Source organism: Athalia rosae, chromosome 6 (assembly GCF_917208135.1).
Source record: "Athalia rosae chromosome 6, iyAthRosa1.1, whole genome shotgun sequence".
NCBI lineage: Eukaryota > Metazoa > Arthropoda > Insecta > Hymenoptera > Athaliidae > Athalia > Athalia rosae.
The window spans coordinates 16,521,482-16,544,204 of NC_064031.1; the positions used below are offsets into that span (position 1 = coordinate 16,521,482).

Sequence of the window (22,723 nt, forward strand, 5' to 3'; positions counted from 1 at the left end):
CTGCTTTTTCTTGAAACGATTTGCATACTATTGTCGGATAGAACCATGAATGTAAACGAGAAAATCAAGTCGATTCCATAGATCTCTTCATTGTATTTTATTTAAACAAGTTCCGTTAGTACAGTTGTAAATAATTTGGTTCATCTTTATACTGTAGTATAGCATTTGAACAGAGCGTATTCATACCTCATTATAGTTAGACTCGGAATATTTTACTATTACAATCGACAATCAACTGGTAGAATAGATAGTTTTAAATTAACAGACGGATTAAAAATGAAAAGATTTTCAGTATTAAATTGAATTCCATCACATCATATGGGAAACCGAAAATAATGATGCGTACCAACAACTTCGATCAAGCTTAACGAATTCAAACAATCTACACTTTTCAGAAGGTTCTAAACTATTCACTGAAGGCCCAGCCCGTAACCTTCGGTTATAGTTTAGCTAAAAATTGGAGTGATTTTTTTAATGGTTTCTCTATGAATTATTTTCATCGTTAAGCATATACGATCTTATACGAAAGGTACCTACTTGTTAGTAGAGAATTATCATACAGCTGAAGGTATACTCTGACAATACATTATACAGATGCGAAATGCGATTTCCGATGATCCCATGCTAAGGGTTTAAATGCAAAGCCCCCTTCAGAGAACATTCCTAGGAATAGTGCAAGACCATATTTGTCCGTCCGTTTTATAATACTTTTATACCTATCATTATTCTACACATATTGAGTATACCAGACGTATACATGGAGGATCATTTTGATTGAAATTGAAACATGTGGAATCAAAAATGGGCAAAAGAAATACTTATTGTATGTTTCAAACTTGTAATTCTCTTCCAAGTTCATCGAGGTACAGTACAGGACTATGTAATGCACGGAAGCTTACCGTCTATTGAAAACTATAAATGAGTAATTTTCATTCCAAATTTAACCAACTTTCACAACCATGTGTATGTGTGTTTTTTATAATTAACGAATTGGTACGCCAAATGAAACGAAGAAGTTACATTTGAAAATAAGTAATGTTGTATTATTAGTCAGAATATTGTGACTAAAAAATTTTTTCAATTACCTTTTTTAATCAGAGTTTATGTCACAGCCGTGGATGCGAAATTGAAAATTACCCAATATTTATATTAAACAAAAATATTTCACTACTTCAGGTAATAATAACCAATAATAACTAAACTCATCGAATATGAAATCTATGGATCTTTTTAAATGAAAGATATCGTCAGTAGTTACGTTTCAATGGCCATGATTCTTTTTATTTAATTTTTCCAGCTGCACTATTCTGAAATAATGAGATGTTAAAATTAATATACACACGATCTCTTCAATAAACATTTCACACAGAATATTTACCAAAATTTTGAATAATCGTAACTTGTGCGATTGGCCTATAGGTTTCAAATGATCGTGATCGGACGGCGGTACAAGAAGAAGTTCGTCATCATCAGGGATATCTCGTGGCTCCAATACCTGTCCTCGAGTTTCCCGGGACAATAATCGGGGTAAGACCACAGCTTCGTCACGTATCTCATCGTCCTCATCCTCATCCTCGATATCAACTTGGTCTCTGTAATGGAAAAGTCGAAAGAAACAAGGAAAAATGATCCAATCAAACTCAAAAAAATCTGGCGAAATTTAATCTAAAATATATTCGGTACAAATAAATGCCGATCCAAAATTTCTTTCAGATCTAATAATCGATTCATCATTACCGGCGAATCGTCTTCGCGGTATCTGACACTACGCCAACGTCATTAGAATCCCAATTTCGTCCATGTCCTCGTCCTCTGTTAGAGTCGTACCAATTTCCCCGAAATTTTTCAGCCCCTGGTGCGGAGAGCTGTCTTGTAACTAGGCGAGAAAGGATCCATTGATCCCGTAAGGATTCACCGTCGTTTAGCGGCCCCTGAACGGCACCTGCTCCGGACATAGAGGAACGCTCATTGTTTGCCGTTGGATTTCCAGCACCCGCATAATTATGTCCGCTGCGTTTTCCGTGAGCTAAAATTAACCGTACAGCAAATTATTTTCCAACAGCGTGTTCGAGTTGTCCAGAAAAACGAAGAAAAAAATCAGATACGAATGCCTACCGCCCCAACAAGAGTGTCCATAGCTGAGACAGGAACCTGAAAAGAAAATGGATTTCAGAAAAAGTCCATATCATATATTTTCAGCATCTTTATTATCTCGCTTTTCTTCACAGGATCTCGCCCACTGTGTGCATCCCCTATTGTTGGTCCTCTCGCATCCTCACATGGGGATTTCGTGCAACTCGCAGAGCAGCTTTATTTAACTACGTTGAATATGCTCAAAGTATGTCTAGATGTATCCTGAAGGATGTAAGAAAAGACTCTAAAGGTTACGCTAAATCGTGACTGGTGAAAGCTTACGGTGTATGAAGACATATCGTATGTACACAGAAGTATATGTTCCGCAGTGAGAGGGATCTTTTCCTACAAAGGTATTCGAAATTAAATAAGAAAATATGATGAAATCACTAACAGCATGCAGCGTCAAAAAATGTAAATTGGTACGGATCCGCAGACTTTGTACATTTTAGGAAAATTGGGGGGCGAGATATTTTTATAACATACGTCTCTGTTGAAAAGAATTGAAAAAGAATATACAGCCGAGCGAATAATTCACTTACATGATTCAACTTTGTTTCGAATATGTCGTAGGTACATATTTACCGCTGCACAAGCTACTCGCGTTACCGAAATTGTAGTTCACGGTAGGACAATTTTTGTTGTAGAATTTCTGAATAATACGTGTCTACATTTCTGCCTTTTGAAATTGCTTAATACATATATAGATATTTACGCGTACATCTAAACCGGGTTGTGTAGCGCCAACCCTATGGCATATTAAAGTGAGTTTGGACTTAATTAACGTACCTAGTTAGCAGGGTAGCTACCCTTTCGTTATAATGCGCATGTAATTCTTATATAAAAAAATATATATTGCCCTCGTAATTGAATCATATTCCCCGTATCATTATCAATTATCAGTCGCAGATACGGTAAAAATTATCCGCAACGATGAAGTAGAAATAAAAATGAAACAGAAAGGATAAAACAAATAAATGAGAAAGCGAGGGAAAATTACATTTGCCCTGTAAGTGATCGTTATAAAATCGAGTCAATCAGCGTATCTGTTTGCCCGGAATCATCTCGACGAGCTAATAATTATATCCGTATGGCTGCAGCAAAATTGACGCCTACGAGTCAGTTGTTGTGTGTATGCAGTAGGTATGTATCGATATGCGGGGATTTTTACACACGTCAGCCTTTTACGGTTTCATACATGTCGTAAACCTTGTATATCATCCGAAGCAATATGCGTTATATCGCAATTAACAACGGTGTGGATAACATATTGCGACATCAGGAATTGAACATCAAATGTTTGTCGTACGTACATCGCATCGACGCAAACACGTAGTTGGCGGTTTACATATTTCCTCGAAGTGTAAACTATACGTAAAATCCAAAGTTCCCATACCACGGTATGCGAACCAACAGGTGGTTGGTTTATTAATTCATTATGATTTCAGGCAGTGTTTAAATTTTCGATTTATGATCCGCGATGACGTGTATCGCGGTCGATGTATGTGGGCATATCGCAGTGATTTCATCATCTACATCCTCCGAATTCTCGTCATCTCATCAAGGGCTATGAATTATATCCCACTGACAATGATATTGAAACAATTTTCATGATTTTTCGAATCACTTTTACATGGCGATGCAACTACACGCGATCCAAAAAGTTGACGTTACGACCTTCTGCCTCTTAGACCACGGATGAAATAACGCAGCACTATAACCGCAGACGAACGACCGTCGTAAAGTAAATAGTTATAAAAATATTTTTAATATTGTAAAAGTTTCCGGTTTCAGTCGCGGTGCAATACGTGTTACCTGTAAAATACATAGATACCTGTACGCAGGTATGTACGTGGAAGATTGAAATAAATATCTTGTTAGGAAGTTGGAACCCCACGCTGCAAGTCGGTTAGCTGATTATTATAATTAGGAAAATGTGTTTGAGGTTCCAACTCCTCATTCGTCCCGGTTACGATGTAAACTAAATCTATCCGTACAAAGCGGGGTAAACCCCGTTCACTGGTGTTCTGGAATGGTTTTTAGAAATTTCCGCAGGGGAAAAAAATGAATTTTCATCGTCCAAATATCGATGTTTTTATTTTCCAACATTACAGATCGTACGGTCCACCGTACTTTGATTCAATCGGCGAGTTTAAAGGTATGCTGAACGCAAACAATCGGGAATCATGGTCGTCGACGTATTCCATATCCGTTCGCGGCACCCCTAAATGTGAGAAATACTCTTCGGCAGGGCGGTGCTGATTGTGAGTACACAACTCGCTTTCCTCTGGGTATACGACCGGGTCATATACCTACGGCTACCGTACACACTTCGGTGACGTGTAAATACGAGCCGCAGTTATAAACTCGTACGTACAATCAAACAACACTGACAACGAAGTGGATAGGTGGTACTCGAGAATTGCATCGCAATCATATGTTCTAGTCCGCGACCACTGAACCGAATCGTGTGGTCATTATACGCTCTTTGTTACAGGCGAAAAGTGATTTCCCTGCACCGTTTCAATTATAAACTCAAAATTTTTTCAAACAGATATCTACAGACGCGTATCGCAAGAGTTATCGTTTCACGATGAATTCTTTTGCGTTTAATAATCAACAATTTGTAGAATGAACGCGCTTGTATGTTTGGACGCGATCGGCTGACTCGATGTCAATGTTGCAATGTCTCTGTAATAGTCAAATTATAGCATCATTTACCCGATGTTTATTACATACACCTCCTGTGCTTACATATGTGCAGGCATGTACGGTATCTTTTTGAACCGAGGGAGGGGGTGAGTTTGCTGACCGAGGTAGGTATACAATTAAACATGCGGGACACGTTCAAGGAATATTCGAAAATTAATCATATTAATTAACCCCGCAGGGCATTAACTAATTACGCAAACGCAACGTGGCGACTCCCATGGGGCATGACGACAAACGCACTTCAGGTAGGTTTCAGGTATAAATATATGCGTATACATAGGTATACGCATAATATTTTATGTATAGTCTAAACAAAATATATTTTATGAACAATTCGACCTGTCTCATTTTCCTTCGCTCGAGTTATAAAATCGTTATTGAATAACGTCAAGTTTCGATGACTGGAACGCGATCAGTTTTCTTATCCAGATGAACGGGTACGCCCGGGAGATGGTGCAGAGTTTTCGGAGCGGAATGTGAATTGCATCGACGTTCTTCGTTCAGGCAATGAATATCGCGAGTGTAATATAATCAAACGGCGATGCCCTCAGCTGTGCATAAGTGAATTCTTCATCTGCAACAACTTATACACAGGTATGTGCAACCCTTTTAAAACCCCTCGGGCGGTTCGCTCTCATTGGTTTATCCAGTTACTCCCTCCGCTTCTGTTCTTTTCAGTTTATAATTTTTTGCCTTTATTTTTTCTTCTCCAACCACCCACGAACTTTTTTCAAGAAGAGAGTACACAACTTTATCCGGAAGAATATAACCCACTTCCTGCGGCGGATTGTTATTCTCGATTTCGCAGTCGCCGCACAGAAATCGCCACGGAGATTACGCGTTCGTGACGGAATCCTGACCGACGTGTGGGTGCCCGTCAAGAAAAGAACACGAGGTATTGCATGTATATTAATATTTTTATTACTTTCTTCCAGAAAACTCAGGATACGTATTTTTGTCCGCGTCATTCCGGTGAGCGGATCTTTTCGTTTTTGATTTTTCTTATCATTCCTTCGAAATCTTGAGACCGTGACCGATGCGTCTTCTGCGATTCTCATCTACAAAGAATTCACTATGACTCGATGGCGTTTCTATCGAATTAAATTACCGAATATATTTGTTCTTCATTACGCGATCGAATGGATCAATCGGAGGAGAATATTCCCTGATTCGATTGTTACCGCAATTCTTCTTTCATATAATAGCTATGGTGGAGGAGTACCGATATCCCAGCGCGTATATAGATTTAAAATAATTATAGGAAGTATAATAAGAACGCACGGGGTCTTGCTCATCCGCGGAGTCTGTGTAATTAAAAACAATGCACGGGGGAGAAAGGGGAGTACATAATACACAACGCATGGAATCGATAAGGTTGGATTAATTTTTTGTTGAGCGTTTGATCGAGTGGCCGTCACACTATTTTCCATCACCTCTAGGTGGTAATATACCATATAGTGAGCCGTTTTATATATATCCATACGTACACAGAGTTTGTTCGTTCATATATTTGACGGTATTAATCTGAAAGTGATCGGTGCAGTGCCGCGTCGGTTGTAAATCACTGTGGATCTTTTTCATCGGTTGTTATTATACCGGCTACGTAGATATTTATATCTATACGACGTATAGAAAACCGTGCATTCGGCTGCAGATTTATCGCGTAACCTTTGCTTAAAATTGATATCCGTGTTTCACTGCTAAAATCAAGCGATTTTTTCATTTCTTTTTTTATTTGGTTTTTATTTCACCGTTATTGAGATGGGATTCCGTGGCGGATTATATGTACATATATACACAGGAAATCTCTTACTCTGCTCATATTTACTGGATGATAAGGTAAAGCTTTTACGCAAAATTATATGCGATTAACGGCTGACTGACGGAATATCGAGGAAAAAATTACGAGAGGTTTTATTATTTTTCTTTTATCACACGGAATCATTTTCTATGTATATAAATTTTACTTTTTAAGGTTTCGTTTGTTCCCTTTTTTTCTGCTCTTTTTTTACTCTTTTTATACACACAGTTTAAACGTAAGGACGTGCCGCCCATTCAATTATACCGCGCCTATTTTTGGGTATTTCAGTTGGTTTTTGCCACCACGATTCCGAGTATATATTCTAATATAGATAGGTATATCTTGAGTGACTAATTTTATATTCCAAAAAAAAATTAATTCATTTTTCCTCGAAAGTATATTGCCGCCGTTTGGCCCCATGTGGTTTGATTATATGTATAATATATATGCCCGTATAATAGATTTAATTATTTATTGCTATTATTATTATTTCTCTCGTGAATCAATCTAATTTGCCACCGCGTGCATAACGCTGTCTGTAATACCGCATACGCGAATTGTGATAATATATGCAATTTTCATTTCCCACCTCCTCCGTGAACACCTCTTCCAATACACACGTATGACGACGGTCTAATACCATCAGAATTTAATTAACAAACGATAGATAAAGGAAGATGCTTATAGTAATTAGACGGACGAAACTATACCTATAGAAGCCGAACCTTTTGCGTGCTAATAAATTCTCTTTAGCTATCGTACTATACAGGGTCGAAATGCTGCGGACATATTATCATTGCGTGTTTGAGTACACCCAACATTTTCCACAATCGTGAAAACGAGCACACAGAGAAGTTTAAACGCACGTTCACACATGCATCCAACCTCCCTTGTAATATACGTAGGCGGTGAATATCATTGCAGCGAACGTGTACGTGTAACATACCTATATCGATTCGATGTATGAAAATGTATTTTGTTTGTACGGGATTTAATAATTATATCGTAAAATTGATTATCGTCATGCTCTCCGTGTGGATGAATTAAAATAGCTTCAATTACGTAGTATGGGTAGGCGAATACGGATATGATGTACGTATCGCATACCATGTTGTAGGTATGTTTGAGAATTAATTTTTTTTAAAATTACCTCAAGTAAATTTAGTTCAAAGTTTACGAGTTTCTAAGCATCGACTACACGTCACAGGTGCTTTAGGTGAACAAGTTTTAATTACGTTATTCTGTTACCGCGAAAACCAGTCAACTCGTGTCTAGATATACATGTATACACATGTTATAACGAGGGGGTGAAGGTAAGTGACTTTTTTCGCGACGATCAAAGTTAGTCACCTTAAACGATGGACGCCTATTGGACTTGGCAGATTCAAGTAATCGTACCTAACACGTTACATGCAAGCGGATTATTCTTATACGTGTCACTAATATATATTAAATCGTGGGGGTAAAAAGCTCCTATAAGGAACGAAATTCTTTTGAATCATTTCCTGCGATAAAAAAATAACGAACGAGCAGATATTCGCTTTCAAAATTCGGAATCGAAATTCTGTCGATTTAAAAATTTACGGTTTTACTTACCAGCAGCGCATCCGGCGTAGCAAAATACAAGCATGAACATCAGTGATCTTGTAACAGCGGTAATGGCGGAAGCACCTCTGTAAGATATTACTTCTCGTTGTTCTCGCATTTTCATTTTCTTCTTATATGTTATTTGTTCGACCTCCCAGTTTTCACTCTTCTACAACTTTTTCTTTCTTCCTTTTTCGTCTTCAGTTCCTTATTCTTTTAATTTTTTTTTTTTTTTTTTTTCCCAGCAGTCTTCTGGAATGGACACATATGTTCCCTTATTATTATTGTATATTTAATGCACGTGTAATATGCTTTTGATTTGTACTGAACCGCGATATCAATCGCCGTTATTAATCGTATCACCAAAAAAAAAGAAAAAGAAAAAGAAAACATTCATCGTATTTTTTGAGCTTATCTAGTTACAATTTGCATTTGCGCCTTTGATTACATGTATACCATATATCCGCACCCATTTACAATACTTATACGTAATGCATCCGTTTTCTTTTGTAACATTCGGAAGCGGTGCAGGTTTGATAAAAGCTTCAGTGGACCGCGATTGCAAAAACTGCCGAGATTGATCAAACGATTCCTTCCTTTCTTTTCTAACTGCCTAATTTTCGAAAGCTTCGGAGTTATATTTGAAAATAGAGTTTAATTTTTTTATGAAAATACACCCTAGCCGGTAAATTTTCTTCGTTCTTCTCGGTGTACGTACATAAGTATATCTATGGCGAGCGTCCGAGCGATGCAACTCTGCAACAGGTTGACATACCTACTCTGTACAATCCCCCCCCGGCTGTATTCCAAAATCTATTAAATAATAATATCCAACACGCGTCTCACTGAAAGCTAAAACTATCTTTTTTCTCAATGTTTTTTATCCTTCCGCACCTGCACCCTCGTAAAAATATAGTGAAAAAAATTATGCTCTCCCTGCTCCGCTTAGAAATTAGATGAGACGAAAAAAAAAAAAAAATCATACCGCACCGGTATGTGATATACGTACAATATTTTTGCCAGTAATCGGTTGAGGTGGTTTTTAATGGTATAATTTTGAAAATATTTCAGTATCTGTGCGTTACGTATGCGCCGTTAATTAAAAATGCGAGCTTATTATACTCCTGACGTCTTACTGTGGGGTGAATAATAATTCCTAAAACACGTTTGTACCTGGACTCGGGCTGCTCCCTGGTTCGGGCGATGCTTTTATAGAGGTAGTGGAAGCCAGGTGGTGGACGACCTGGAAGTGGTGGGGTGGTTACGGCCACGGTTGCGCGTCGACGACGTGCGAAGCAAGGGATGACCTGATCCTCGACTCGTTTGAATACCGTACCAACGGAACACTGCGCGAAACTACGCGACATCCTGAGCTCTATGTGTTTGGTACGGACACGAATGTAGAAAATATGTGGAAATATCGTTGATATCACGTACGTACGACCGACACGCCTCCACATTCAGTCCTTCCTCGGTTCCTCCGCAGGGGTTCCTCCTCAGCATCTGAACACTTTATTATATCTACGTGTGGTCCGTACTCCTTCCAACTCCGCAAGTTCATTCATCAAATGTGTTTATTGTTAACGGTAGGGAAATCCTGAGGGTTCACTTTTCTTTGTCTCAAATATACTCGCAGCTTCTTTCATTGTCATAATCGGATCGCATAGATAACAGTTGTGCGAGTACAACGCGCCTAGATACTTATCGTAATTATATTCGTTCGACGGGTACGTGTGTCATACAAGCCACAACGCAGAACACCCCGAGATTTCATCCCTGAATTTTTCATTACAATTAGAGAATTGACGATTTCAAAGAATTTTCGTCGAAAAATGAAAAGCAAAAATACGAAACTACTGTGCAATAACGGTACATAAGTGTGATGGTATGACGCCGCGGTAGCGCGGTGAATTTTATTAGTGAGTGTTGTTGTGATCGTAAAATTCGAAGTCGTAATAAAAGAAAAAGCCGAATACAACCCGCGAAGAAGTTATTCGCGATACGATCTTCCGAATCCGAAGATAAGAGTTCATTCGCATAAGTGTAACTGAGAGAGTGAAAAATTTAGAGAAGAATAAAAATTTATCGTACCCCGTTTGTGCAGCGGAACGAGGTACGTGAAAAATTGATATTTCTTTTTGGTTTTTTCTTTTATTGCGACAATTATCGTTGTACACTCGTAGTATAGGTGTGTTTATATTGTATTCAAACATATCACGCGTATCTAGTCATTTTATTTGCTTGTATCTGCGGGAAATAATTTAAGATAAATTTAAATTCACATACCGGCGAGATGAAAAATCTCGTTAAAAATAAAGCCTAAATACGAACATCTCCGTTTATTTAATTAGACTATATTGCCTAAGCGGATTATGTAAACGACTGGTCTATAGTATAGCAGGTAAGAGTAGGTACAGCCTGCGAGATACGTAACTGAAAGAAAAAAAATAAAATTTTTGTTAACTCGCTACAAAACGTCGTGTTGCAGCGTATTATAATGCACGGCAATTTCATAGCCGACTACACAACACGTACCTGTAACACAAAATTTTATCTCCAAGAAAATCCCGCGATTCTTCAACCTGTCATTCATTTCCTATCATCGCTCTGATGAACTCTCTTAATTTTTCTGGTTTGCATAAGCGTTCATCGCTGTTCTTATATTTTCAACGAAGAAAAAGAAAAAGCTCTTTCCGTTGAACGGTTATAGTTTCATCGTTATTTTTCGCCTTGTGTGATGCGGATGAAAAGTACAGAGAATCTCCCGGATGCGAAGGAGTGAAGATAGAAATTTTTTTCGTTTGAAAACTTTTTCTTCTTTTCCTTTTATTTTTATTTTTTTGGTTTCCACCCACAGCTCGTTGTGGATCTTCTGCTTGAATAAGGTCGTACCGACGCGGTCCCCTTTGTATTTTACGCGGGCCCTTTTAGCGATGCTTGGATAAATTTTCAGTTATAAAAATACCAAAAATAATATGAAGGAAAAAATCCGAATTCGGCTTCAGGTTTTGCACCCACCAATCAATGGTAAAGGGGAGAAAAGAAAACCGCGACGTCACCCTTCAGGTCTTGAGACAACAACTTAATTATTTAAAAGCTCTCTTCTCATAACATTTGACTTTTCATCACTTCCTAACGCCGCTCTTTCGCGGCTTATGAAGTGGCGTCAACAGTTACAGCAAAATTTCTGGTCTCTGAACCTACGCCCCGCAAACGAGCGTATAACCTTACGTACACTCGATACTACATGTACTTCACTTTCTCGTAAAAACGACCCAAGCTTTTGCGAAGGAGTTAAGGGCTACGAAAATAACAACGCCGCAAAAAGTACGCGAGAGGTTTGAGAGTCGAAACGAATAAAAAAATTCCGAAGATTATAGAGAATCTCGAAAAGGGATGCGAAAAAATCTAGTCAAAGAGAAGAGACGATCGAATGGTAGATACACTGGATTCGAGAGATGCGAGCAGCAGAATTTATTTTTTTGCAATACAGACGTGTGCAGAACTTTGTAAAACATATGATAAATTCATGGCGTGCGTATAATATATCTGTACGGTTTCGCACATGGACACCTTTGAAGGACAATGGACAACTATAAACACGCAACAATAGGTGATAGTCCATTTCCATATAATGGATCTGTTAGCCAGCCTTTGAAACAATAGAAAATAATAAGGCGGGCGTTTAGTTTAGGGCAACAATGACTATATTCGACCCTTAGACGCGCCTTCGTACGTCGTCGTCCTGCAACCGCAATGACTTTTGACAGCCTAGCTTTGTACGTCCATATCTTAATGCACGATGTGATGTAACGCGTCTTCACGACGAAGATACCCTCGTACGTATACTCGCTTACTTTATACCTATACACACCGTTCGTAGATGCCTGGAAGATAATGAAATTATACTGTTCGGTCATCCCGGGACGAAGGGGTCATTAGCATCGCGGTCCATAAGCGGAGTAACCGTTGTCAAGAGTAATTTGCCAAATTTAACCGCGCGATTTATTCACTTCTCGAAACCGTCCGCACTACAGCGAAAATTCATTTTTAAATAATTGCAAACTTTTCTGTTCGTATTATAGCCGATACCAGTCATATATGAATAATTGAATGATTACCCCGCACGCTCCAGATTATACGAAGAAAAACGGTATAAACAATATAACGTAATTATAGAAAATATAATTATGTAGAGAATATAATTTCAAACCGATCGTTACGCCCTGGGAAACTTCTGCTGCACGGTACCCACGCCGTATTTCAGGACGCAAGTAGTAGAGCCCAGAGTCGCGTCAGCCATGTGGCTAGCGCGGCTGGTATACGGCTAAACGCGTAATTTGTGGTTCAGTCATTTCGTGATCCCCATAAAAGCATAAAGTCCTGCATGCACGCCACAGGTGTTAAATTTCTCTTATTATTTGCTGTACCTGCAAGGCTACTAATATCCCGCGGTTTCCAGGTGAACCAATATTCGTCTTAATATTCCGTCACCTGTAACCCCCGCGATATTACAACCGTATCACCTGCGTAATATGCACGTATACTTAATACTTCGAGGCAAAGCAAACAGCGAGTACTGATCCTCTACACGTGGAGGACTACGGTGAAAATCCTTGCGGAAACTTCACTCGATTTTAATTATTAATTGTCGAAATATCACAATTGTTACGAGTATCGCAGGAAAGTAATATCGGGGTAAACTCATGGCGGCGTATAAAAAAAATTCTCGTGTCCTAATTGTTGACACTAGGATGCTAATAAGGGTCCTAATGTGCAATCGATCGATCAACAACACGCAGACAAGTTTAATATTCACTGTTTGAAAGAAAAAAAACTCATTTTATTTTATCATGTAAATCTTTTATTTCTTTTCTTCGAGGTACGTAACAGATTCTTGTGCCACGCGAGATTTGGATTCGCGATCAGCCCTCGACGAACAAGACCAGAGTCTTCCATACTAATATCCAGCAGCTTCGAAGTGCACTTGGAAATGTAAAAAAATTACCCTAACTATTTTTCAGCAATGAGGTATTCGCTAGTAAATTAAATTCGCTCGAAGCCAAAGGATCGTGAAGTGCGCACTCGAGTGTCTGCGGCGAATTCACAGTGCAAACACCGTAGGAATATAAGTACATACCTATACGTATACATTGCGTTTACAAACTCATAGCAATTTAAGAATTTGTTAGCATAGTTTGCTCGTTACACATTAGCCACATGTTCGGGTACAGGTTTGTCGTCATCGACGAGTATCAGTGTGTATGCCTTTGGCCAATGTCCGGCGTGGCGACGTTGATCACTTCATGCTTTGTGGAGGAGTAACTATATCTTGAGTGTATCCGGTCGACTATGGTCTGGTAAGAGTCGTAAAATTGCCCCGTTCTCTGTACAGGCCAACGAAGGAAAAAAGAAAAGGACGATGATATATACGACGGTCAAGGAGTCGAAGGCGTTGCGAAGAGACCCCGTACCGTGTACCCACAGGGTTCAAGGGATGAAAACAGAGAGAGAAGAGACGCTGAAGAGGGATGGAGGAAAGAAGCCGCAAAATTGAGTTGTGCGAGTGCCGGGCAGTTTATCTTCCTAAGGGATTCAATAATAATCTTGTCGCACAGGTTACGTGAACGTTACACGTACTTGTACATTCCGCAAGAAACTTGGGCGCATATCGGTTAAAAATGTTTGGAAAAACTTGTCGATAGTTTCGATTAAGACGCCTCGCCGTACGCGATGCAATTTTCAGATATCTTTATTCGATAAGCGCGTTCTTATGTATACATTGGTAGCGCACGTCGGTATCGATGTTGTCGCGTATTTCCCTCAGGTATAGTTTGCATTGTTTTGTCCCATACTTATCTGATGCTAAAACTATCTTTTATTCCAGCTTCGACGCAGGTAGCTCGTTTTTTATTATCTTCACCGCGCATTCCTCAAAAGTAATACGACAATTTTCATCCGCAGACGAGAAATGTGACCAGCGGCTATGCAATTTTAAAATCCGAAGTTATTCCGATCTCTTTTCCTGGAGATCATCTGAAAAATTGCGTCGATGCATAACTGGAACAATATTACGCATGTACTATGTATATTTAGATTAATGAGGTCCAGCTAATTACTGTTCATGTTTTTACCGAGATTTCCGCTATCCCACTAAAGTCTCACGAGGATATTATCACGAGGTTATATGTGTGCTAAATTGATGTATACATAATAATGTATGTAAAGTGGGTATATAACGTTACGTAACGTAGCAATCAAATTTCTGACCGGGACATCAATAAAGGACGCTAATTAAGTTCAATATCGTTTGCCGTGGGACCCTAGACATGCCTTTCTAAAGTTGAAATAACGTACACGATTATACCGGTGTGTACCTTTTATTAGAAATGTACAGAGTGTTGCGGTTGCAGTTCGTTGTAAGATCACACTATGATTTCGTTAATAATTTCCATTACTTGCCTTTTTCAGTGCGCAATGCCACAGCATGTAAGGATTTCTTTTTCATCGCATGTAGTTTCGCATGGCGATGAAACTCGAGTAACTTGTAAACTCGAATCGTGACTTGCTGGAGTTTCTTCAAACGAATCAGAAATCAAACATCGATTATCGGTTTTAATAAAACCTTGTAAGAACGATGCATACATGTAGAAGAGCCGAAAAATTTCCGGGGATTAGATAAAAGAAAGGAAAAAAAAGCTCGTCAAAAAAAAACCGGACGGAACTATAACGCGTTCGTTGTGTTACCATCGTTTCATTCATGCAAGTATATAGCCGATGTCGCGTTTCCGGCTGAACAAATTGATGAGGTTTACATACATATTAACGCTCACCCACGCAATTAAAGGTCTTTGTCGCACAGTTATTTTTTACATTATTTTTTTTATAATTTCTTTTGTACATTCATACCTAAATCATGCCAGGAGGAAATATGAATTTTTCGAAAACATTTCTCCAAAATATCTCCAAGGAGAATTCTTTCCCGATTAATTGATGAATGTGCGGGTGAAGAATAAAATCCAAATATAACGAAGACATGTTAATTTATTTGGATGTACCGGCAGCTCGTAATCATCGACGAACACTTTTATCGTTCCTATAATTTTTTATCCAGCGTTAGAATGACCATCGGATGGCGGCTCACAGCAAATGACAGTGTATGCATTAGCTGTACAAAGGGACTGCAAAAAGACGGTAATAGAAAGGCTAAGGATGCTGTGACGGGCCGGTCGTTTTCACGGTTGTTAACTAACTCCCAAGAATAGCAACTCAAGTCCATACAGTTTCTCCCAAAATTACAATTCACCAGCTGCGGCACACCATTTCCCTTTGATAACAAGAGACAGGAAAATTGCGTTTCGCTGCGTATACGAAATACAGGTATATATACACACGTATGTTAACTATACGTTTATTTTATGAAATCGATACCTTTTTTTTTGCTTTTTCTATACGAAGAATGTGAAAATTTTTGTCCGAAATTAGTTTATAGCTATCCCATTTTTTTATTTATTTTTTACTTCATGTTCTTCCGAAAATACCTGTGTGCGTAAATGGGAAAAAATTACGCTGAACTGCTGCTCGATGCGTGGGTAAAGTAATGTGGCACAGTTACACAGAACATTTACCTTGGACAAACGATTTTGCAATAAAAAAGATGGACAATGAACGAGGTAACGTTTAAATAAAATATCATGGCTTATCTAAATGGCAAACTATACATCGCAGATTGCTCTGCTAAATCATTTCAATTTCATTTATTTGATTCTATTGTAATTTGTTTCTTTAATCATCATATGGGCGTGTATTGCCCCATATTGCGCAAACTTGTGGGAACGTCTTGAAACTATACTTCAGTCTGTTTCTCATTATCACTAGTGCGCAAAATGTTCATTACGCCGAATTAACGTGTAACAATCGTCATCGTACATGGTTGAGATATTACTCACGATTTGATCATCATATGAGGTAATATAGGCAATGCACTTACGAGTATTAAGTAATATACTTTACAACGGGGGCGTCACTTCCTGGTAAAAAAAAAAATTCTAATTAATCACCGTTGACAATTATATTATTCTGTCATACTGTATCTATATCTGTATACTTATGTATATACCCTCCAACTTCTTTGATTACATAAATCCTTTATCGTTGCACGATTCAATAATATATATCAAGAGGTGAAAGATTGAAATAGTGTTTATTGTACTGTATAAGGTACGAGTCTACCGTGAACTTTAGAATAAAATCACGTGCTCTTCTCTTTCTATTAAGGATGATAAAAATATATCATGATCACCGAAACCGAACGTAGAACTCCGACAAATTGACAGTTTCGTTTAAAAACCTCTAATTTTCAATGGTGCTGCGAACGAGGGTCTATTGAAATCAGAACTCGCCATCTCCGACCATTATCGTCGCGTCAAAAATACTTGCAGCACCATAACAGAACCTGTATATGGGATTTTTCAAGCTATACCCTTCGAAAAAGATTCGGATTTTTGGTGTATTTATGTAACATCCCTCTGAGTTTCTAAAAATAGCTGGAAAAATAGATATTATGCGAATACTCCATACTTATTTCTGGCAGACAAGTCACATGAAAAGCGTATGTTATCTACTACAGAATGGAGATTGAACGCATATGTCGATCACAGCTATAAAAATCGAAAATATACGAAAATATGGATATATCAGAGGAAATTTTGTTTCTTACTGATATCAATAATGTTGATCTTAAGAATGCAAAAACTTTTGATAGATTCAGTAGCCTGCTGAATACTATTATCAGTATGAAAATCAGTTCTGTAGATGATTGTGCAGTACTCATTCAGCTGAGCTTCAAAATACGAATAGGAGAATCTATTCCGATTTCCCACTTTCATCATCTCTCTCTCATCTCTCGCATCATTTCCTAATCTTGGCGTACAGACTCCAACTTGCATCTTGGAGTCTTATTGTTAGCGTCGTCAAGATTTGTTCGTTCGATTGATAGGGAAATCAAACTCATTACGGATGTGTTCTTTTTCATCCTTGATGAATGTGTATGGAAACAAATCATTATTACAACCCAAACAACATTTTTACGAAAAACCATTGTGATGTTATTTAGGAAATAATAAAAATTCCTGGGGGATGAAAAAGTGAGGGGTTGTTCCCACACTTTGTAGGGTTCTATGTTATCATCAATGAACAATCAATTAACAAACAATTATCATTCGAGGGCTAAGAGTACAATGAAAATTGTATTATCGACGTAATGTAGTAACCGGATTTCGACGTCGAGTGTCACTGCACATACTTTCCAGACTCAGATCACCCTCCTTGGAAATTGCGACCCATAACTCCAAAAGTCGAACTTTGTCATGGCTCCGGTTCTATAATTTCATGAGTAAAAATTCAAGTAGACCGAAACTAAATACCTTGAATTCGGTGGATTAACAAAAATCAAAGAGTGCCACGCAATCGGTAAGTAAATGCGCCTTTTATTAGGCCGAGTATTAGCATCCTATACATTAGATGAACTCACATTTTTGGTACAGACAAGCCCTTTTTTAAGGGTTATAGCCGAAAGCATTGACAACTCAATTGTCAGTGACCAGTTCTTCGATACTCTACACTCCCATATACTTCTGTAACACGAATCTTACCATCTAGTCGTGTTCTTCCAGCCTAAACTTGATACAATGAGTTCTGGTCGGCCTATCAAATGTGTCGTAGTAGGAGATGGAACTGTTGGAAAGACCTGTAAACTCATTTCCTATACCACTGACAGTTTTCCTGGTGAATATGTACCTACCGTGTAAGTATTTTATATACCTCATATTGTACCGTTTTAATCAATCTCACAGTTTGGTTTGTGTATTCATTTAACATATCAGAGTCTAATTGAAATGAATTCCCATTCATTATGAAACACTTGTAATAATTCATGGTGTAATGTTGATCTGGATGAGTCTCCTTGCGTTAAAAGACATTGTAAATAGTATTGAGATCATGGGATAGCAGGAAAATAATCATTCATGAATTGAAGTCTGTCTTGTTCTTCTGCCTTTTGGATGTGCACTTCCCCTTCCCATTAGTATGGAGGAGTAGGGTAGCTAATAATAGTTTAGGCATGGTCTGAGAATGTCCCACTATTCACAGGAAGCAATCTGTTTGTGATTATCTTACAAGTTCCTTTCTCACTAAAAAAAACTCTAATAATGAATTACCCTTTATCATTGAAGAAAAGCCACAAATTTTATTATTCTGCAAATCTTTTGTAGAGCATACTTGTTGATAAGATGTTGACTGGTGTCTATATGATTCTTATATTTAATGTATTTCTAGATTTGACAATTACTCTGCCCCTATGGTAGTGGATGGTATACCAGTCAGCCTAGGGCTTTGGGATACTGCTGGTCAGGAAGACTATGACAGACTGCGGCCTCTCTCTTATCCACAGACTGATGTATTCTTAATCTGCTTTTCTGTAACAAGTCCTTCATCTTTTGAAAATGTTACCAGCAAGTGGTATCCTGAGATTAAACATCACTGCCCTGATGCCCCAATGATTCTTGTTGGAACTAAAATTGATTTACGAGATGATCGAGAAACTTTAACGGCATTAGCTGAACAAGGGCTCAGTGCCATCAAACGTGAACAAGGACAGAAATTAGCCAACAAGGTACCGTATTTTCTTCTTTTTTTTCAGAAGAAAGAATTTACGCTATCCAGAAAATCGACATTGTATAATTCTTGCAATTTTCATTTTTTACTTCAGATCCGAGCAGTAAAGTACATGGAGTGCTCAGCACTGACACAACGTGGTCTGAAACAAGTATTTGACGAAGCTGTTCGTGCAGTTTTACGACCAGAGCCACAAAAACGTCGACAACGAAGGTGCAGTATGCTTTAAACATATTGAGATAACCCCAGAACAAAGAACGATATAGAAAATGCTGAGAGACACGGAACGGTTCAGAAATTTTATTGCTTAGTAAGTCGGCTCAGTTGACTTCACAAGTTCAAGTAATCCAAAAAACTATATCGATTCGGCAGCTATAACTTTGCTTATCTCAGGTATTCAACTTCCCAGTTTTGTGGCACCTGCAATCTCTGCAGGTTTTGAAGCATTAGTCATAGTTTATGCTGAGAATAAGCCTTGTATTAAAAGACTTTTGTAACGGTTTCAATTCCACTTTCTGGCTGAATTTGAAAACTTAACAGTGAGATTAAATCTTGACATTTTGGCAAAGTACTAATTCTAAGAACTGGTCATTCATTATATTTTAACTATGAATCTTTCTGAGCTATTTCGATTCTGGCTGCTGAAATTATCGCCTTTATAATTTTAAATTTACTTTATTCATTATTTGACCAAAACAAATCTTTATACATATTTGTTTATTCTAAATACTGCTAATTATTTCTCTGCTGAAATATTAGTTTTTGGATTTGGAAAGTGTGAATAGAGGTCAATACTATGGTTGTTTGGACCTGCCAGACAACTTTTTCGAGTTGCAACAGCCATAGTTAAACTACGGAAACTATATTATGTTATTCGAATCGACGAAAAACTAAAATAAATCGGTGGTAGCTATTCAATATTAGCGAGATTTTGTGTTAAGTACGTATGTGTCAGTAGATGGTGCCATAGCAACTGAAAATCAAACAGACCATAAAATTAAATAGACAGTGGGTTTGAAATTAAGACAACACATTGCCGTTTTGTATTATAAACTGAGGAACGGCATGCCATAGACGTATGCAGAAAGTAATTTCAAAGTAACGAATCAAGCAACGAGTTTAAACTCTCAATAAGTGTCATCATTAATAGATACATGTTTCTCTGTTATTTAACTCCTATCATTATAATGACCATATGCCAATCTTCAGCAATATGATCAAACCAGTTACATATATATATATATATTGTCTATGATTTCAATTCTCATTCGAACAGGTATCATTGGAAACAAAAAACATTCAATCTTTTTTTACCACTTGTCATATCAACTACGAGTCAAGTCTATCCAAACGCGAGATGCCTATTGCATACACAGATTTCTGATTTTAGACAATTTTCACAAATTGGGTAACTTTTGAAACTCTGCTGGTCTATGTTTACCATAACAGAATCTCAATATTCATTTCTCCTGCAAAAAAAAGAAGTATTAAGTCAGACAATAGTGAAAAGTAAGAGCAACTCAAAAAGTCTGACTAAACAATCTTCTGTTTTGGCGCACAATTATCTCTGAATGATTGTTCGATAATATAAAAGTAATAACAGGTATTTAGAAAATTCAGCTGTGTTTATGTTCGTTGAATTTTTATTCACATTTTTGATAATTCCCTATAGGATTAGGCATTTTATGCTCTCTCAAACCCACACCTCAAAGTAATATTACTGAACAAAACCTAAACTAGTTTTTAAACATGCTATTTTTTTATATTTATCTTAAAAGGCATAGGCCTGAAGCGTAATGCAGTCGTGCCATGTACTTTGGATTACACATAGAACAACGTATGCCATTTTAAATGAATATTCCCAACTAAAGTCAAATGAAATGCAAAGTAAATGAATCGAAAAAAAAAATAATTATAAAAATAATAATAATGATAATGATAATTCGAAAGCAAACCAAAAATAAAGTATCATATATATTGTAGTAGGTAAGGTTGAACTAACAGGGCAAATTGCTGCTTGCTAGATGTATATAATGTAGCATAGGATGAACTTACTAAAAAAAGGGCAGTCTGTGGTAATTTTTCTACTATTTAATTTCAATCAAAATATTATGCTTGCACATAATATCATTAACAATTACTGATCAATTATTTATGCATTTCATTTAATTATACCAGACATAGTTACAGGCTCATCAACATTCTCAGTAGATTCCTAAGTATTGAAGAGATATGTAACTTGTTGAAATTTTTTTATCTGTAAAATCAGATCATAATTCTCACGCCATGAGTTTGTAACGTTCTGGTATAGTTATAAAAAGAATAAAAGAAGAGAAGAATATAATTCTATGTGTTTTTAACAATTGAAAGAGTTAAATGTTTGAAACTAATAATGATTTAATATTCTCATTAAGTTGCGCCTAACTTTTAATAGAAAAGGAAAAACAATAATGGATTGCATCTATTGTAAGTGGTGAATTTTTCTTTAGCCCTTTTGCTATACCCATCATGTAATTTCATAAGACAAAGGGAACGAAATTAGCGCATTAAATATCTCCCTACTGTTTTCTTATTTATGACAAGGTTTGTGAAAGCTAATATATCATAGATTATAGGACTAATTTTATTTTTAAGATCTCCCTGAAAAAAATTAACTTATTTTGATATATAAACTAAAAATAGAATGTGTAAAGTAAATCAAAAGATCATTAGAATGAAATGAAACAATGGAAGTTGTCTGATAGCATTTGACAAAATACCTAATATGTGGTTCATTTTATCATAGCATTTTTGATGCGTTTAATTATAGATCGTATGATGCTAGTTTTTTTTTCAAACAATTAATCACGAGTGCATGTGTGAATATAGATTTACTAACACCCTATAATTTCATCTTCAACCCAGTTTAATTCAACATTGAATGTCATAAAAATTTCAAGACTTACAGTATTTGGGATATTTGTACGAAAATTATTACGTAAGAGTTAATGAATGCGATTATTAGAATTATATACATGAGAGAGATTCAAAAGTGCGAAAATGATATTATGATTAAAAATTTTTCTGTATGTGCCTCGCTTGTTAGTTTCATATTGCTAAATAATTGGTGATTTATTAACAGCATTCAATCCGAAATGATCATTTAATTTTTAACACAGCCAGTATGTTATACACCTATTTATACATGTACGTAATAAGAATAAGAAACGAATATTATAGTTGCGAATAATTTCTTCACATAATTTGCGCACATAATTAAGGAGAATAAAGTAGTACATTCCGCCATACCCATGATCCCGACATATTATGATTTTCCGACATCATCGGCATTGTGGAAAATGTTAGTGTAAAAGAGCAAAAAAGTAAAATAATGAAAGAGAGAACGAAATGGAAAATCGTGAGGAAAGAATTGACATGTTGCCTCATCAAATTATTCACAACTTCCCAAACGAAAAATACTACGCCCAGATAATGCAATTAATGGAATTGCTTTAACAATAGATTTTGTATGACTTTACTCAATACAGAGTGCTGTAAACCAAAGTTTAATAAACGATTTATTACAACCTATGCACAACTTTTACAGTCATTGAAGTAGACAAATACCAATAAATTATTTCAGTCTCATGAATCTGTTTCTATCATTTTATTTTTTAATACAAAATACATCCTACAATCATCAGTTTGCTCTTTTGCCTAGTGTTGGGCAAATCAATAAAATTGCATGGGAGACTGGAAAATACAGTTATCTTTAATCTAGTACAGTTGCATTTTGCAGTTCAACTAACATACGAAAACCTGAGAGAAATGGAAGAA

General features: G+C 37.0%; 2 protein-coding genes across 3 annotated transcripts; one reads left to right on the plus strand and one right to left on the minus strand.

The window, feature by feature from the left end:
* Positions 1–73: 73 nt before the first annotated feature.
* Positions 74–9,434, minus strand: LOC105688618. Of its 2 annotated transcripts, none has more exons than XM_012405067.3 (6): positions 9,243–9,434; positions 8,243–8,482; positions 2,116–2,151; positions 1,738–2,026; positions 1,379–1,592; positions 74–1,307 (listed from the first exon to the last, which is right to left on the minus strand). In XM_012405067.3, exons 2-6 carry the CDS (start codon positions 8,355–8,357, stop codon positions 1,281–1,283), a joined length of 681 nt encoding a protein of 226 aa, XP_012260490.2. In that variant the 5' UTR covers positions 8,358–8,482; positions 9,243–9,434; the 3' UTR covers positions 74–1,280. The 2 variants fall into 2 exon arrangements, with proteins under 2 accessions (XP_012260490.2, XP_048512586.1); XM_048656629.1 differs by having other exon boundaries at positions 8,243–8,485.
* Positions 9,435–17,543: 8,109 nt separating this feature from the next.
* On the plus strand, positions 17,544–22,477 carry LOC105688671 (ras-related C3 botulinum toxin substrate 1). The gene is made up of 4 exons (XM_012405181.2): positions 17,544–17,704; positions 17,908–18,038; positions 18,569–18,905; positions 19,002–22,477. The coding sequence occupies exons 2-4, from the start codon at positions 17,923–17,925 to the stop codon at positions 19,134–19,136; spliced, it is 588 nt and encodes a 195-aa protein (XP_012260604.1). The 5' UTR covers positions 17,544–17,704; positions 17,908–17,922; the 3' UTR covers positions 19,137–22,477.
* The last annotated feature ends 246 nt before the right edge of the window (positions 22,478–22,723 follow it).

Bases quoted from the DNA above. Each gene is read 5' to 3' on its own strand.
- LOC105688671 (XM_012405181.2), top strand. From the start codon at position 17,923: ATGAGTTCTGGTCGGCCTATCAAATGTGTCGTAGTAGGAGATGGAACT. The intron at 18,039-18,568 runs GTAAGTATTTTA...ATGTATTTCTAG, and splicing joins GGTGAATATGTACCTACCGT to ATTTGACAATTACTCTGCCC. The intron at 18,906-19,001 runs GTACCGTATTTT...TTTTTACTTCAG, and splicing joins GACAGAAATTAGCCAACAAG to ATCCGAGCAGTAAAGTACAT.
- LOC105688618 (XM_012405067.3), bottom strand. From the start codon at position 8,357: ATGAAAATGCGAGAACAACGAGAAGTAATATCTTACAGAGGTGCTTCC. The intron at 2,152-8,242 runs GTAAGTAAAACC...TTTTCTTTTCAG, and splicing joins CTACGCCGGATGCGCTGCTG to GTTCCTGTCTCAGCTATGGA. The intron at 1,593-1,737 runs GTAATGATGAAT...TTTCCATTACAG, and splicing joins ACCGCGAAGACGATTCGCCG to AGACCAAGTTGATATCGAGG.